Source organism: Mustela nivalis, assembly GCF_964662115.1.
Source record: "Mustela nivalis genome assembly, chromosome: 9".
NCBI lineage: Eukaryota > Metazoa > Chordata > Mammalia > Carnivora > Mustelidae > Mustela > Mustela nivalis.
In genome coordinates, this window is record NC_139028.1 from 51,213,443 (window position 1) to 51,231,696 (window position 18,254).

The window sequence follows — 18,254 nt, forward strand, 5'->3', positions numbered from 1 at the left end:
GTAACAAGGACTAAGAGGGCCAAGCATGAAAAGAACTCAGACAAATCAAGGAGAGGCAGGCCTGGGCAGAGCCTATCTACTAGCCTCCCTGGTCTAGGACAGTGACCAGCCCCTTGAAAGGAAGTGCCAAGGACTTGGGTCAGAACTCCCCCGCTGACTCTCCACCATTCAGCAGCATGTGTCGTCCTTGACAAGCTCTGGACCAGAGGCTCCAGTAGGTGTTAGAGAGTGATTGCTACCTTAAATACTGCCTGGTATCCCCGGGGGCTTTCCCTGGTACTGAACAGGGACACGGGGTCACACAAAGAGAAGACCATGATCTTGAGGTTCCAACTTGCTTTCCAGTCATTTTAAATCCACTTTCAGTCCAAAAGAAGTAACAAGAAAAGAAAAACACCTGCAACTCTACTACTGGCTGGCTCATCTTTCTTTTCCTTTTTAGCCATATTTTTTCTTTTTTTTTTTTTGGACTAGATCCTTTCTAAAATTCAAAATTCTGAATAAAGTCTATGGGGGAAAAATGACCCGGATTCTGCCATAACCTTCTGACTCGCAGTGACAAATGATTTGCAAGTTTCTTCTCTCCCGTTTTACCCTGGAACCTTTCCCAATCTGGATCCCATGTTCCGGCCACACCCCAAAGGCACCAATGCTTGATGCCACTAGGGGCTTGTCATACTTCCTGCACAATCTCCTTGACCAGGGCTGCTACAGAGATCCTCACAATGTACTTATTAGAACACTAACTCGCTCATTGGCATTACATGAGAAAACAAGGGTTCAGTGATCAAAGGTCTTTATTGAAGTGCAGATTTTAAAACATTACCATGATTCTTTACTACAGGACTTCTTAGAGCTTTCAAAGTGCAAACAGGCAAGTGAATCCCTGCTAAGGAAAGGGAGTACTGGGAGGCAGCCCCCCCCCTCCCCCGCAATGGTGGTGCCCTTTTGTTCTTTGGAGATTGTCTGGAGGGATGAATGTTTATGGCGCATACTTTTAGGAATGCCGTTCTACTAACCTTACTAGAAATACATCCCTACCATGTATAACTAATACATGTAAAACACTAATTATATTAATTTCATGAGTCCGTTCTTTTTTATTTCCAATTCAGCAACAATCAGACGCCATGCTTCCTTTTATTACCACTGAAAAGATGGACACGTTGGGTTATTTTACCATCTATGAGTTCTGTCGTACATAGCATGTGGGTATTTTTCTTGAGTAAATGACACCTATTTGAACTCAACATTGATAGTACTTTGAATTTGTGCCACTGCCTACCTTTGGCAGCAGAAGTTTCAACTTTGCAAAATATCAAAAACAGGAAATCAGGTGCTTCACAAAAGGAGCATCTTTTTTTTCCTTTTCTTTTTTTTTTTTTAATCAGTCTTGTCTAGGTGTTCAGTGAACTTCTTTTCGCATCAATCAAGAGCAAAAATAAAACCCCCCTAATACCACACATGGGGAGGCAGACCTCTCTTCTTCCTCATGCTCGGTTCCTGCTAGATTTCAAAGCAAACTGTACTGGAACTCAGAAGAACCCCGGCCGCCTTACCTCTCTTTGTTATGCATGGTATTTCTTATGTGATTTGAAGAAAGCACTGTGGCTGTCCATTTCTTATGTCTTATCAGGATTCTTCTGAAAAGCTCAAGAAACCCAAGCCAAAAGCCACCCAGAGAAAGCTGAAGCTTCCGTGCCATATCTGAATGTCCTTGCAGAGCGTTACAGTTCAGGCTGATTATGACCTAAGGTACAAGCCCAGCAGACATCTGTCCTGTAAGCCCTTTGCTCTTCTGCTCCCCCCGCCCCCCACCCCAGACATTTAGGAAGATGTGCTCAGGCTAAGAGGCATAAAATGAGGACATAAAATAAGTCACATTCTCTTCTTTATAAACTGTGATTATCCTATGGGTAAACATTCATACAGACGTCTGCTGGAGCAGGAATTCTGATCCACTTTGCATTCTCCCGACTTCCATCTTTACTACTGGTGTTTGGTTGTTATGTGCCTGTAGCCTCAAGTAACCCAGTAAAAGAGGCCCTTTAAAGCCAGTTGGGCAGGGGCGGGAGGGGGGGAATATCCTCTTGGTTTTTCTTAAAGCACCGTCCAAATATTTTTACTGTAGTAAGTGAAGTCAAGGAGAGAAGTTTCTGAATCGCCCAAGTCCATCACTCCCTGAAAGCACACTGAAAACTCTGTAGAACAATTCTGATTTGGCTGTGGGCCTGTGCCAGGCTCCAGAGAAGGGTTCAGTCCAGTGTGACCTGTGCCGTACTGTGTGTCCATTGCTCTCTGGAATTTAATTCATTTGCAATCACTCCATCCAAATGATAAAACACGAGATGTGCTATACTCCGGGGGTAAAATGAAATGATTGTTTTTAGTGGAACCACAACCATTAAGCAATACACAGCTTTTTCTAATTGGGCTCTGACGATTGTCTTCTGGAAAAGAGCAAGTTCAAGGAACGTCAGTAAAATCCTGTGAAGTGGAAGGCTGGGCATAAATGGTCTTGCCCTCTCTGGTGCATCACAAAGCTGACAGGGCCATTGGTTGGGTCTTCTCCAGAAGGACAGCAACAGTCTTTGGGAGGGAAACTATTTCAAAACTGCAAGCAACTTGGGATACTGACTTACTGTAAGACACAGTTTAAAAGGTGTACCAATATAGTCAACAAATTCTTTTACTTATCAAGGACTACTGTGCAAACACCTCCAAATCCAAAATATTATACCCGCCTGTCTACGAAGTATTGTGAAGTTTCCTAAGAGTTGTATGGGGAACACTGCCCTCTGGAAATGTTAACGACTAGGCATTAAAAACAACAACAACAACAACAACAACAAAAAACCCCAAGATGAATCTCAGGAGAAAATACACATATATACACACATAAGAATTTAAGAATCTCTTATCTCCCGTATGCCACATATTTAATATAATAAACCTCTGAAACAAGTTCAGATGAAAAAAGTTCAAAGTTCTCCAAAAGTGAAAGATTAACTTACTTGCTAAATATTCCCTATTGTCCCAAACATCAGTGTGGTGTGTTTGTTTTTATTTCTATGCAAAAGTATGCCTTGAAACTCCTTAAATGATACAGGATACACAAACCAGTTTTCAAATCATAAAGCCAGGCATCTTGCAACTTTAAAAAGTTAGGTAAAAAGTATCATGACACATCACACACGCAGGCGTGCACACACACACACACACACACACACCCCAATGACAACATTTGGCCTCTCCTAAAATAAGTACACGAAGACCATCAAGTGTGGCCAGGAAGGAACACTGCGTCACCCCTCCCTGCAATCCAGGTAGTTTCCTTTAATCCAATAGCAGATCTGAGCATATTTGAGAGGGGTGATTCTAACGGCCACGTTGAAGTCCTGCGGAGAACCATTCATGTCTACCCACTGGTGCCCTGAAAAGATGCCAATAATTTTCCGCTCCCACTTCTGCTGCTGCCTCTTCCACATCCTCACGTAGACCCCGGAGCCGCTGGCCCCGGGCTGGGCGTCGCACTGCTGGTAGAGCAGGTCATAGGTCTCGTCTTTGACATCACAGAAGCGGTACACCAAGTTGCCGGGTCGATCATTGTCATACCCAGAGAAGTGGATCCTGCCCCCCGGCAGCTGCTTGGCCGGAGGGCTCACCCCAATCTTCATGAACTTTCTCTTGTGGGGTTTTTTGAGTTCTAGGAGGGCGTAGTCATAATCCATGCCAATGTCGTTGGCATTGCCTTTGATCCAACCCTTGGGCACATGGGTACGCTTCACCCGGATCCACTGAAACTTCATCTTCTCCGGCCCCGCAGAGTTTGAGCTGTTGGCCCCGCGACCACCGTCTTTAAACTTGGGCTTCAGGAAGCCCACTCGAAGTTTCTGGGTCCCCTTCACATAGGTTTTCCCATCGTGGATGCAATGGGCAGCCGTGAGCACGTGCTTCTCCGCCACCAGGGTGCCCGTGCAGCCTGTAGATAACTTCACTGATGTGGAGAAGGGGTAGTTGAGCAAGAAGTCCTTCCCGAAGATGCTGAATCTGCTGTCATAGCCATAAATCTGCCGCTTCCTCCGAGACCTTCCCGAAGACTCTTGGCCCCCACCACCGCTGAGGACATAAATGCCCACCTGCGTCTCCGTGCGGCTGCCGTTGGCATAGAGTGTCTCGTAAGACAAGTACTGCTTGGCCTCTTCGTAAGTGGGCAGTGGAGTCCCCTTATGACACTGGGGTCCGCATGAGGAGGACACATCCAATCTGGCTTCGGCCCCAAAGTCTGGCTTGCCCAGGTTGAGGGTGGACTGGGGCAACACCACGGGGAGGCGGTAAGCAGGCCAGGTGGGTTTCCAGTGGGTGCTATAAAGGCTCACCTGCCCAACAGCACAGAGCAGGAGGAGGAAAAGGAAGAGGAGCCCTGGGGTCCCCGCCATGCTGAGCACCACTCTGTAGGAACAAAGATAAGCAGGTCAGGAGGGCAAGGGGCTGAGCAGCTGCTGGCTGAGGAAACAGCCCGGCAGCATGCCTGTCATTGTTTCCAAGTCTGTGAACCCTCCTCAGGAATCAGGGTGTGGAGAGGAATCCCAAGATAATGGTCTCACTTACAATCCAAGGCTGAACCTGGGAACGTTCCCGTGCTCAAATTGAGACGGGGTGTTCATTCCCTTCTACATTTCAGATGCCCCTCAGGATGGCCCAGCACCAGGTGGCGTGCACACGGTCGTTCGTCCCCAGAAGAGCTGCTCTGGGAGCCCCGGGTTCTGTGTGATGTCTGGCCTTCTTTGTGCTCGGTTCTAAACTTTTATTCTCTCCCACCTCCCTGGTCCACCTGCCCCTCTTTCCTTCTTTCTGCCGTACTCAGTACAGCCTGCGCTTGGAAAATCTTCAGTGCAACTTGCTCCTGTAAATTTCAACCACACAGCTAACTGAGGGACCAAGCCTTGGAGGAGGGATAGCTCCACAGCATGGCACACGCTGGGATTCCTATTGCTTCGAAGTGGGGAGTGACTCCAAAGAGAGCATGAGACTTTTTTCTTTTTTTGAAAATTTTAAAAAGATTTTATTTATTTATTTGACAGAGAGAAACCCAGCGAGAGAGGGAACACAAGCCAAGAGGAGTGGGAAAGGGAATAGCACGCTTCCCACTGAGCAGGGAGCCAGATGCGGGGCTCGATCCCAGGACCCAGGAATCATGACCCGAGTGGAAGACTGACACTTAATGACTGAGCCACCCAGGAACCCCCCTTCTTTTTTTTTTTTTTTTTTAATTTAAAACAATCTTAACTATTATGAATTTAGTTCCAGAGTCATCAGCCTCTAGCAAACAAGATATTCCTTCGTCCTTTGGATTCTGTGGCCTGCTAACAGAATCTCTGTCAAAGATCTGAAGCTCTAACGTAGCATCAGGTATCACATTGTGAGCTTTACTGCTGGTTACTTTTCAGGTCTTTGTATCTATGTTCCTGGCTCCACTGAATGCCTTGAATTTGGCCCCTATGCTAATGCTCGCTCAACAAAGATTTATTGAGTGGATTTACTGAATGAGTACTTGTATTCATCGAAGAAGAGTGAGTGAGTGATTCGCGTAGCTACAAAAACCACATTTCTGGAACGATGCATGCTGAGTGCTAATGACAGAGATGTATGTGGATGGTGGGGCGGCTTGGGGGAAAAGGGCATGGAATCCAGGTGTGGGGAGGATCACGAACAGGGAGCCATTCCAGGGGAGGTGATGCTCGAGGTGGGTGGTGAAGGTGAGGAGAAGTTAGATAATCTAAGACAGGGTGAAGGGGACACTTCGAGAGAGGGGACAGGAGTACGCAAAGACACGGAGACGTGCAACCGTGCGAGTCATTTCAGAAACTGTACTTAGCTCAGCAAAGGTGGGAAAGGCGGGGGGGGGGGCAAGAGCCATATTATGCAAGGCTGTGTACACTAACTGAAGAAGTTTAGATTTTCTCCTGAAATGTATGTTCAAAGAGCTGGATCAATCAGCCCACCAGAAAAACAACAATGAAAAACGAGATTGGGAAGTACTCCCATAAACATTCAAGGACCAGCTGGCTCTGACTGGCTGTGGATCTTCTGCTCAGGAAAAGCTGATGTAGCAGGTAAGGGAATGTGTTCACGGTGGCGTTTTCCCGAAAGGAGGACATGGAAGGGTTAGGTCTCCTAGGCTTTGGAACCTGGCAGGAGTGAGGAAGAAGCCATCTCCTTGTTCCCATTCTCTTCCTCTTGGGAGCACAGACCTGCTGGCAGCTTTTGGGTACCTTTTGCTTTCTTTTACATCGAACTGGTAAATCCCATCGATCTGATCTAGTCCAGCTGAGCATGCCAACCCACATTCCCAATATCTACACACGACATTACTAAGAGGTGTGCTTATCCGCCCCCCTTTTTGAGATCCTTTTGCTTGGCTCCTTCTCTCTGATTCCACTTCTGTTAGAGAAAACAAGGATAGGATTAAAAAGGAATGAGCTCCCAGAAAAGGTAATTCCTTGGCTCTTCCTGATTCTTTGAAATTGTTTCTTTCCCTTTTGCCAAACAGGAAGAGTCCCTTGGCTCTTCTGCAGGAAGGTAATACATCTGGCGGTTTCTCCAAATCCTCAAAACCCCGGGGGACGTGTGTATATGCACATATGTGTTTGCATGTGCTTGCTGGTGGGGAGGGTAGATACCATCATGACTAAAGGCTCTATATGGATGAGGGAGGGGATGCTAATGCTAGGAAAGCCTTCCTCCCTAATGGGGACTTCCCCGGTGGGCTAGTTGTGGTGAGGACAACCTTTTAGGAAACTTCAGGAAATGGCTCTGTGTCTGATTATTCCCATCTCCTGGCTCAGGACCCAGTCCTTAAACATACCTAGGTCCTGGACAGCCTTTTTCTCTATAAGTTGCTGTCTGGGTAACTAAATGCCCCCCACACTAGAATCCCTGCCAAGTGTGATATGTACTAGGAGGAATCCTGCATCTCCCACAAGGCTGTGTCTTGGACCCCTACACACCTTTGCCTCCTCCCTCAGATTACCGTGGAGAATGCTGATGCCTGATAACAGGGACCAGCAGATGTGTTAGGCCACATTGGACTTCAGCTTATCTAAGAAAGAAAACACAGGATCCAGAGGTCCACGCTGCCAAGTATTCCTATTCTCAAAATGGGATTCTTAAGCGCGCGAGAGAGAAAGAGAGAGAGTGGAGATGGTATTATGCTATGAGTAGTTTTTGTAAACTGTAGGTAATCTTTTTGGTGCACAAAGAACAGGGACAGGGCGGGCAGAGCATGCTCCCATGGCCCCCATCTAGAGCATGCATCCTCAAGTCTCAAACTGGAAATTTACATGTGAACTGGATGCTGGAGTGCACTGCCTGAATTATCTATTGTAGCAGAATTCCTCCAGTGGCATCTCTTTATCCAAACATTGAAATAGTCCATTGGCAGGAGTGTCAGGGAAGAGAATGGCAGGAAAGAGTCTGCAGTATTTAACTAGCAACTGGGTCTTAATGAATTAACCTCCTCTTAGGCAAAATTAACTCTAATTTCACTTTCCCAAGTGCTTTGCCTCTACAGCAAACCCATTTGAGAAGTATCAGACCTCACAGTGAGGTCACGGATTTGTTTGTTTGTTTGTTTGTTTTTGTTGTTGTTGTTAAGGTCGGTCTTTTCAAAAAATGTTTTGGAACCAGCTCCCGAGAACATTTAGGAGAGTTAGGGGTCTGGAGAAGTGGAGACAAGTTTTTCGTGGGCATAAGGGCTGGGCAGTCAGTTAGGGTCTCTCCCTGGCCACGGCTTCACTCGGCTTCCGAAAATACAGGACTGAATTTGTTCCTCAGAGAGAGGACAAGTGACTGTGCCAAGAACTTTTGGGATCATTTATAAATCATACAATGCTGGTAGAGGATTCTAAAGAGAGTTTTATTAGGATATTAATATTCTTTAAGAAATATCAATATCAATATTCTAGATAGAATATTATCTAACTAATACCTAACAGTCATTCAATGATATTACTAATTCAAGAGTCCTTATAACTTAAATTCTGATCATTTAGCCAGTGAAGGAGAAATTAGCCCAACTATAAGTAAAGGTCTGCTAAATCAATAGGGTAGTATCAAGATTTCACCCTTTAGGAATTAACTTTTCGGATCCCTTAAAAACAGAAACTTCCATTATTCCGAAATACAGCCTGCAGGTTCCCTATATTATTGCTTAAACTGAACTCATTAACTTGTGGTAAGACCTAGTTCTGATGGTTTATATCTTGATTAAATTCTCTTTGTAACTTTGAAGGCTATAAAACTGCATTAAAAAGACTTTAATTCATATTTAGAAATTAAAGCAGACTAATGCAGGTCAAATTCTTCCAAAGTGGTTAAGTTTGTTGTTATTATTATTTTCAAAATTTTACTGAAGTATAATTATATTAGCTTGAGGTATGCAACATAATGGTTTTTTAACTGACTATAAATTGGGAGATAAAGTTGTCTGTTCTCAGGCTCCCAAATGGGTTTAAGCTGACATCTGTATTAAGGTTATGTATTTCATAAACTGCTCACCCCTTTACCAGATGTGTGTTTAGTATAGCTTAAAAATTATTCTGAGTAACAACCTGAATGGATGATCCCTTTAGTCTTTTTAGTGCTGGTCTTTTCAGACGCAGGATTTTCTAATTTTAGAATTTTCCAGGGTCACAAAAGCCCAGGGCAAGCACTCTGCTGTACACAAACAGGATCTGCACCATCATTTACTGTTTGGGAGCTACATGCACAGAATTTAGGAGGCCAGAGGCGGAGGGTAAGAGGAAAATTTATTTTGCTAATCTCTTGCCTATCTGGGAGACAAGATTTCCCTCCTCAGTTCTCCAAGGAAACAAAGGCCTCCAGCAGAGGGCGGCTTTCAAGAATGGTGTGGCAGGATGGCTGGGTGTGCAGGCTCTCAGAAATGTGTGAGGAGGTAATCTCACCCATCAAGGCGTTTTCCCAAGGCAATCACACCCTACTCTGACTCCTTCCCCATTCATAAGACGCCAATGATAACCATGATGCTTTAAAATTAGGTTGGTGGCTTTGTATTAATTTCCCAACACACCTGATGATAATTTCCTGAATAATTTCACAGAAGTATTGTTTCCATTTTTATAAAGTCTAAGCAAGCCTGCACTATGCCCATTTAAGTCTACTTAAAAAAACGCTCTAGGATAGAAACAGATATAATAAAAACATTCATCATCTCACTGTTGGAAAGGAAACTAATGGATTCCATTACCTTGAAATTCTTGTCTTCACAAATGAGTCACCTCATCTTTATCGAGCTGTCTGAAATACGCACCCCTTAAAAAACAAAACAAACAAAAAAACCCCAAAGATTTCCAGATCTTAACCTTCCAAATCTTATTTTCATTATATCTAACTCCAGATGGAAAAAACTCAGGTCTATAACATTTCATTTCTAGGAATAAGCCTTTACTGGATAAAGATTCCTCACATACATAATTATCTTGTAAAGTTCTCAACCAAAGATTCTCATGTATCACTTCACCTGAATGACAAAGCGGAATGGAAAATTAAGGTAAGCAAGTATTTTTTTTTTTTAAACCATGCTTAGTAATACAGAAATGATTCCTTTTCCAACTCTGTATCTCTGACTGACAAGAGTTACACATTCCGTGCTCCAGCACTCAGCATGAGCCACTATCCTGCTGTCCACCATCTAAAAATATTTATACATTAGGAGGATGCTGCTACTTCACAAATCCACTAATAATCTAATGGCGAAGGGACTGTGCACATGGACGTACAAACCACCTCCATCTGCTTAGAGGTTTGGGCACTGACACTTCTCTGCCCCAGAACTGCAACATCTTCAACACTGCAACAACCCAGCTCTCCTCAAGAGGGCAAGTGTTTGGGAGAATGACTAACTCCTCTAGCAAACAAGTGCTGGGAGAAGAGGGGAAAAAAAAATCTAATCCTCAGGACATACACTCTCTTTTGTACAACAAATGAATTCCTGTGACCACTATAAACACTAATGTCGAAACAAACAGTGGGCAAGTCTGTGGAGATAAAAGTTTTGGACACCATCTGGAAGGCTAACAAAGGGTTTTCCATGGAATCTGCGGCAGGAATACTGAACAGTGAAACTATGCTAATTCCTAAAGCAAATACCTAAAAATGAACAAAGCTCTATGAACTCTCTGCAGCCAGGCTCGGTCTCATTTTCCAGAGTCACAGAACCTGTTAAAGGAAAACAGACCTAATCACATAATGGTTTAAGAATTATAACCCGGGGGCACCTGGGTGGCTCAGTGGGTTAAAGCCTCTGTCTTCAGCTCAGGTTGTGATCCCAGGGTCTTAGGATCGAGTCCCACCCACGTTGGGCTCTCAGCTCAGCGGGGAGCCTGCTTCCCCCCCCCCCTTTGCCTGCCTCTCTGCCTGCTTGTGATGTCTGTCTGTCAAATAAATAAATAAAATCTTAAAAAAAAAAAAAAAGAATTATAGCCCGGACAGGAAAGAAATATAGGGCATTTACAAGCCTGGGCACCCTAAACATAATCTTGTGGTCAAACCCAAGTTTAACTTCTTCTGTATCAACTTTTAGGCAAAATGAACTACCCTAGTGAGCTTGGGACAAATCAGGTGGCAGAACAAGAACAGAGTGTACCAAACTGTCAGTGGTGAGACCTGGAGAAAGGAATTCCCCAGAGCCAGTGGGAGTTATGCATGAATAATGCCCGGTGGACTGAATCCTAAGGGATCTATGAGAAGAAAACTATGTGGGAGAACCTGAGCCTATTAGACACTGCAGACTGGGGCCAGTAATGTTCTCAGATCCAATGGGTACTGGGTATTAATACTACAAACAGAAAAGTGCACCCAAATTCACCATCTACTTGAATAAGGTATTGGTGTTAAAAAAATGAGATCCATATTAGTTACCTGGCAAGAAAGCTTCCTTTCCAGCTCAGGTACAGGAAAGCATGACAGTGACTATTTACGTGGGAAGAACACAAGTGAAACAATTTATTCGAATGCAGAAGGTCTACATATGATGAAACATATGATGAAACTTTCACAAGTAAACATAGTGGCTTTTGTAGCATTTCTCTTAAATTCCTTCCCCCATCAGGCTTCTTGAGAGACACAGTCCTAAGGTCTATTTCCAGTGCTTTTACGCACGAGGAGGATCCCGAAACAAGGGCAATAAATATCCTCACTTTAAGGGGCATTAGGCTTTGGCCACGGCTAACTTCCACTCCTTCCCCTAGGGCCACGTGAATGTGACTGGCATTGGTCTGCTCCGAGGAGCACACAGGGAGGGACTCCTTAAGTCCAGTTTTGGGCGCTGAGAGAAGCCAGTCCATCCCCACACTGATCCCGAACAACCTGGAGCTTTCCACCAGCCAGGGGCTGTTTCTCTTTCTGAAGCCTCTTGGGTGTCGCCCGAAGGTTAATAAAACACCCGGAATTTTATCAGCTGCTTTTTCATAAGATGTTGGAAAGCAACCCTAATTTGTATTCCGGAGGGGAATGGTGGTTTTTCCTCACCAAAATAATAATTCTCCCTCCTCTTCGAAAACATTTTTCAAACTTTTCAAACTTTTATTTAAAAGTTAACTCGTTCCACAGGCCGAACAAGAAATATTTGCTTCCAACGGTGGTGATAGTTCACAGTTTATAAGGAAGCACACGGCCATCAATAAAAGCTCCAGAGAAAAGATCCTAGTTCCTAACCTGTGCTTGCGGCATTTTCCTTGCTGGCTAAGATGTGTTCACAATCACGCGCCCAGTTAAAAATTAATGTTCAGATCATGTTGGAATACATGTATGCAAAACCCCAGGAAACAAAGTGCTGGTGGTGGGTGGGGGTGTGCGGGCGCGGAGGAGACGGGGGTGTTGTCATCGCTCCGCTGGAGGAGAGCTCACTGCTCCCACCCAGCATCCAAGGCAGCACCCGTCTTTCCCACCCGCGGCCGGGTGACACTGTGAATGCAGGCGCCTAGCTGCCCCTGAGTCTCCGCGGAGCTCCTTCAGGCCGCGGGCCCCAGCCCTCCAGCCCCGAGGGCGGCCGGGCGAAGTCCCCGGTGCCCCCCGCAGCCAGCAGTCACCCCACGCCGCGCGCACCGGCCCTTTGTCCCGCTGCAGTCCGCGCCGCGCTCCCCGCGAGTTCCGCGGCGTCCCCAGCCCGCGCCCGCACTCACCCGCGCCGAGCAGCCCGCAGGGGCTGCGGCTCACTGCGCCGCTCCAACAGGTGTGGGCGCCGGGAGGACGCGTGCGACTCCCATGCCTGCCCCGCGGCGCGACCGAGTGCGAGCGGGCGGGCGGGCGAGCTAGCAGCGCCGGCAGCGGGCGGGTCCGCCCCCCGCGCCTCCCGAGGCCCGCCCGCCCCGCCTCCGGCCTCGGGGAAGCCGCGCGCCCGCTGCCCCCACCCCAGCCCCCGCCCCCAGCCCGCGCGTCCGCCCCAGCCCCCGCCCCTCGCCTCGGGCGGGAGCTGGGGGCCGCCAGCTCGGGGTTCCGCCGCGGTGCGGTCCGCGCAGGTGGGTCCCCGCGGCGCGTCGGGTCTCGCCGGTCTCGGCCTCTCAGCGCCGGCCTGCGCCGCTCTTGCGGAGGGCCCGCCCGGCCGGGGAGCCCGGCGCCTTCACCCTTCCGGCCCCGCGCACCCGCGGGGCTCGACCGCAGCCTCTCGAGCGAGTCTCGGGCCTTCGCCGCCTGCACGCAGCTGCCTGCTCGCGAAGACGGAGTGCTCCCCAGGGTCGCCCCCAACCCCGCCTGTGAACGCGGGCTACACCTGGGGCACGGGGAAACTCGGCAAACTCGAGTTGGGAGAACTCTGTGCACTTGAGTTTTTAGGGGATGACCGAAGTCCTTCCCGCTTCACCCAGTTTCTCAAGTGCCTCGGAGGAACGCAAAGGTGCGTTCGGGGAGCAGGACCACCAGTGCTTTGAATCCCTTTCCGCGCGCGCGGGGTGCGTGGGGCCCGGAGCACGGCAGGCCTTGGCCGCCTCGGAGTGCCCGGCGGGCTGCTGAACCCACCGCCCTGATCAGCTTTCTATAGGGGCACCAGCTGGTGGAGCCACCTCCTCGCCCAGCCGGCCTGCTTCCTTGAGTTCTCTTAGGAGTCCGCAGTGCCGGGTCTCCCCCTAGCCAGGCCGGTGACTGCGCCATTTAAGAATCTAGTGCTAGAGCTTTCCTCTTCTCTCCCAGTCCATCAGTATGTAACTAGGAACCAGCTTTATACATCAACCGTTGCGGTGAAGAAGCGGCAGAAACCACTGTTTCACAGATGGGTAACTGAAGTTTAGAGGGTTAATGACCTGCCCAGTGTACAGAGGCCCCTTAGGGGTCCATTCTCTCATCAAAGCCCACTCTCAGAAAGGGAGGGTCTAACATACTCTTTCACACCAGGGTGTTAATGATACACCTAATGTGTTTGTGTCTGCAATTGATTTTAAATAGGAAAGCCCCAACATGTGCTGTTATGTGGTGTTTCTCAGTGTGAGAGAAACCGATATCCTCCACTATTTTAAGGGCAAAATTTTTTCAAACTTCCCCAGTATTGGCTTAAATTAGTTTCTTTTATAATGTTACCTTACTATATATAAGCATTAAATCAGATACACATTTCTATTACAGCTTATGAACAATTCTGGAATAAAGCCAAAACAAATTTAAAAATCAAATATAAAAATCCCTTCCCAATACAATAACGTTAAATTAGTAATGTTTACTCAACTACTGTTAGCATCACGTGGTACTGACTACCCAGATAGGGGTACATTTGAGCTCTGGGTAGCTCTCCTGCTCTCAGTATTGACATAATTTTCTCACTTCTTTCTTCTGTTCCAGCAACCACACCTTTACTCACACCCTTTGTCATTATAATATTTGGCTTTCACTTGGCTCTAATATATATAATATATATATGTGTAATATTATATGTGTTAACTTTGTGGTTTTTTTTTTTTTTAAGATTTTTTATTCATCTGAGAGAGAGAACAGAGCAAGTGAGAAGGCAAGTGCGGAAAAAGGGCAGATCAGGATAATCAGAATCCCTGCTGAGCAGGGAGCTGGACAGGACCCTGGGATCATGACCTGAGCCAAAGGCTTAACTGTGCCACCCAGGCACCTCTACACTATTCCTTTCTTAATAGTATGAGGGGTAAAGTTATAGCTCTTGGCACCAAGGCGCAGCACACATAGACACTGAAATCACAAAGCAGTTCTTGGTATTAGATGGTTATCCCAACGATCCAGAATGTGTTTGTATTCAATCGATATGAAAACTACAAAGAAAAGTTAATTATGGATCTCCAAGGGACCACAGCTCCCAACTGGAAAAACATCATTAAAAGCCAAGTATTAATAGAGGAGCTGGAGTTGGAACTGGAAGGAGAGGATGAAGGGAGAGACTTCTCAACCATGCTTGAGTATCATTAGTTTTACCCGAATTCAAATATTTATTGAGCAGCTGCTACATGCTCACCACGCTGGTAGTCACCAAATTAAAGAGATGGCAGGAGGAAGCCAGTACAGCAACATAATTAAGAGTGCATCAGAGGCGTTTAAGTATGTGAGTACTATTCTGACCTCTGTCATTTATTAGCTGTGTAGCTTTTGGCTTACCCCTTCTGTTCCTCTGTTTCCTCCTCTGTGAAATGGAGACTACCTCATTGGGTTGTTTCAGGAACTGAATGAATTAATATACATACAATGCTTAGCACACCACCTGACACAGAGTAAGCCCTGAATAAATATTAGCCACAGTTACATCTGTCATATGAGAAGAACAAGCCTTAGCTCTGCTTTGGAGCGGGCTCTTTCAGCAGGACCTCAACCCACACTGACATCCATGACTCCTTTGTCCTGATAGTTTAAAAAATTACACTGTAACCAATTTGGGGAGCTAGGATGGTGAAAAATAAGATCATTATTCCCATCACTCAGAAAGAGAAACTGAGGCAGGGAAGGACCCAGGAGCATATCCCTTCCCTATCACCACTCCCATAGCTCATCTCAGGTCGGATGCTCCCTATCTAAGGAAGCTCTAACTACAGTTGATCCCCGTGAACTCGGGGCTTAAACAAGCACCACCCATTCCTGGTGTTTCCTGAGGCTGTCAAGATTGAAATGAAAGGGATACTACATGGTTCTTAGGTTATCATGGTAATTGCCACAGGAACACAAGCAACAGATCTGTAGTGTGTCTTGATCTCCAAGAGAAATAGCAGATGCCCTCCTGCTGAGCCTAGGTATTTGTCTTTATGTATTTGACACACTCCCCAGTTCCCAAAACAAAACCAGAAAAACCCAAACCCTCCCTGCTTCTAAGAACTCAGTTCAAATCCATGTTCGTAATTGTCAAATACTTTTCATGTGCATAGCAGTCCAGTTATCAAAAATGCATTCGGGGGGCGTCTGGGTGGCTCAGTGGGTAAGCCTCTGCCTTCAGCTCGGGTCATGATCTCAGGGTCCTGGGATCGAGCCCCGCTCTGAGCCCCGCTCCAGGCTCTCTGCTCAGCAGGGAGCCTGCTTCCCACTCCCTCTCTGCCTGCCTCTCTGCTTACTTGTGATCTCTCTCTCTGTCAAATAAATAAATAATCTTTTAAAAAAATGCATTCAGGGCAAGTCCCCGTGTTTCCTGAGTGCTCACTCTGTGTAAGGTGACTGTGAGAGAGAGCAAGAGGAGCAGATCTCCCTCACCTCAAGGAAGGTATGCTGTGGATATTAACAAGCAAACAACAACAACAACAAAAAATCAAATACAGGAACAAGTGAGATGCAGACTGGATCAGGCTCCAGCAAGAGAACAAGGAAGAGGGAATCTTTAATTCCCACTTTGGCTTGCAAGAAGTGATGGAGTTTGAGGTAGAGCTCAAAGGCTTTAGCAAGCCTTTATCTCATTGAGAGAAGCTAATAAACTTCATCTCACTGAGTGCCTTCACTTTGTAAATGAGCGAATCAGTGGATGAATGAGGGGGCAGAACCAGCACTGGATTGTCTAAATTATAACTATTGTTTATTGAATACATACTATGTGCCACGTAGCGTGAAAGAAACTTTACTGCATGTAATCTTCAAGACAAACAAAAAAAATAGAGATCAGGATTATCCCCATTTTGCAGGTGAGGAGACTGAGGTCCAGAGCAGATCGCTAAGACACCCACTGTGACACTACTGAGTAACACGGATGGGACTTCTGCCTGATCTGTCCCATTCTCTCATCAACTTTTCCACTCATCATGTTTTAAAAAATCTTTTTAGAAAGTTTTAACTCTTGCAGTTAAAAAATCAGTCAAAGTCATATCAACCTTTAGGGATAAACCTTGGGGTATTTAAAATAACGTTTGGAAAATGGAACCACATTTCTAATTGCTAGCATTACGCCTTGTTCTTGGTAGAAATCTTTTTTTTTTTTTTTCCCCCTTCTGTTTATGTCCCAGTTATAAACCCTGGCCATACTGACTTCTGTGGTAGTACATTGATCTCAAAGAAAGTCAAGGTCTTCTGCAAGAGAATCAGGATTCTTCGAGGCAGCTGATAAATTCCTTTCCGGCATGTCTGAGCTTCATCAGTTCATATTCAGGCATTACATCTGCCCCCAATCACAGACACACCTTATTGGTAGGAAGAACTGAGGCTTTGCAGTACAGGGTGTCTGCTAGTTAGAATCTGGTCTCCAGTGAACTGGCCGACTCTTCTCTCATGGTGCTGTGCTGCTTCCCGGATCTGCCTTTTCTCTAGCTTACAATAAGGAGGTTGAATCAGCTGCTGATGTCGCTCCAGCTCTAAACATCCTTTGGATTCTTCCTTTTATTCCTATTGTGCAATCACTAAGTAATGTCCTGTTAAATGACCTTAGAGCAGCAGACAAGATGACTTAACGCCGGTAGGTGAGAAACCCACGGCCATCTCTAAACCTAAACAGCTAAATACTGTTTTGAAGGCTATTTTTTCCTGAGGCTGAGCTCTGTAATCAGCTTCAACAATTTAAGTCAGTTCAAAAGTTATCAATGAGGATTATTTCTAAGGAGATACATTTACATACTTAAAAATCGTTTCCATGTGGTTTCTTTCGTGATAATGTGGCTTCTTCTGTGGTGTATAGTATGGGTCTAGAAGTTTACTGGGTTAAGTAGGGCTTTCAGCTCCATGTAGTGAGTAAAGAGAGTTTGAAAAGAGAGACAATACAGGAGATTGGCGGTGGGGTGGGGGGTACAAGTCGGGGGGCATTCTAAACCTGTCTATGTGACCTTGGGTAAATCAGCTCACTTACCAGCCTTATTTCTCATCTGTAAAAAGAGAGCCTAGATCACCTGTTCTAGCAGACTTTGGGTCTATGACACCGTAATCCTCTCCGGAGGGAGGATGTATGTATTCTGTGATCGTCGGACACACCTACCATGGGATCCTGGCGTAGCAAAGAATATGGAACTCTTGGAGTCAGATTCTCTTGGATCCAATTCAGAATTCATTTAGTCTCTGGGTGATCATGGACAAGTATATGAGTTTCTGTGCCTCATTTTTCTCATCTGTGCCCTGGGGCTAATTTAGGACTACTGTAAAGACTCAATCAGTACAAAGCACATGGTATAGGGCTCAGCACAAAATAAATTCTAAACTGAACTTACCTATTACTACTATTACTACTACTGCTACTACTATTGTGAATGTTCAATAAATGTTATAAATGTTTTAAAATTTGTTGAATGAATGAATGAGTCAATCAATCAATTATGTTGGTATAGCATCAATGCTAAAATGTTTAATGCAGGCTTTGTAAGAAGAAATGGTCTTGGGACTCCTGTTAAACAACTCTCAAGGCTTTCTGTCTTAACTCTGGTCCGTAGCAACAAAGAGATTCTTGGAACTGAATTTAGGAGAAATTATAGATTCAAATGGGAGTCAGGGTTATATTTTTTAGTCTCCTCTTCCAAGCTCCCCTGTGGTACTATCAGTTATTTATTCCACAAACATCTACTGAACCACTGATATTACTAGGTCTGTATGTTTGTCAGTGTTTTTGAGAGCAAAACCAGATTTTTTCTTTGTGATGGTGGATTTAAAATCTTGCATGGTAAAAAGATAAAACCACAATAAACTCCTATAATTAGCCGTAGTTTTTTGAAAAGCCAGCAAAAAGAACCACTTTAAAAAATCTTTATAGCATTTAATAAAACAAATGTGTTTGTATCGCACTTAAAACTTTGTTAAAATTCCTCTTTTTGTTAAGTTTAGATTACTCATGTTAAATG

General features: G+C 45.6%; 1 protein-coding gene and 1 long non-coding RNA gene across 6 annotated transcripts; one reads left to right on the plus strand and one right to left on the minus strand.

Moving 5' to 3' along the window:
- Positions 1 to 779: 779 nt before the first annotated feature.
- On the minus strand, positions 780 to 12,361 carry PRSS23 (serine protease 23). 5 transcript variants are annotated; one of them, XM_082749026.1, is made up of 5 exons: positions 12,204 to 12,317; positions 10,942 to 10,992; positions 10,171 to 10,239; positions 9,269 to 9,333; positions 780 to 4,452 (listed from the first exon to the last, which is right to left on the minus strand). In XM_082749026.1, exon 5 carries the CDS (start codon positions 4,437 to 4,439, stop codon positions 3,306 to 3,308), a length of 1,134 nt encoding a protein of 377 aa, XP_082605152.1. In that variant the 5' UTR covers positions 4,440 to 4,452; positions 9,269 to 9,333; positions 10,171 to 10,239; positions 10,942 to 10,992; positions 12,204 to 12,317; the 3' UTR covers positions 780 to 3,305. The 5 variants fall into 5 exon arrangements, with proteins under 5 accessions (XP_082605152.1, XP_082605153.1, XP_082605155.1 ...); XM_082749027.1 differs by lacking the exon at positions 10,171 to 10,239 and having other exon boundaries at positions 12,204 to 12,334; XM_082749029.1 differs by lacking the exons at positions 9,269 to 9,333; positions 10,171 to 10,239 and having other exon boundaries at positions 12,204 to 12,361.
- On the plus strand, positions 4,393 to 10,164 carry LOC309873442. The gene is made up of 3 exons (XR_014316358.1): positions 4,393 to 4,474; positions 5,451 to 8,797; positions 9,456 to 10,164. It is a non-coding gene; the product is annotated as an uncharacterized lncRNA (long non-coding RNA).
- Positions 12,362 to 18,254: the final 5,893 nt, after the last annotated feature.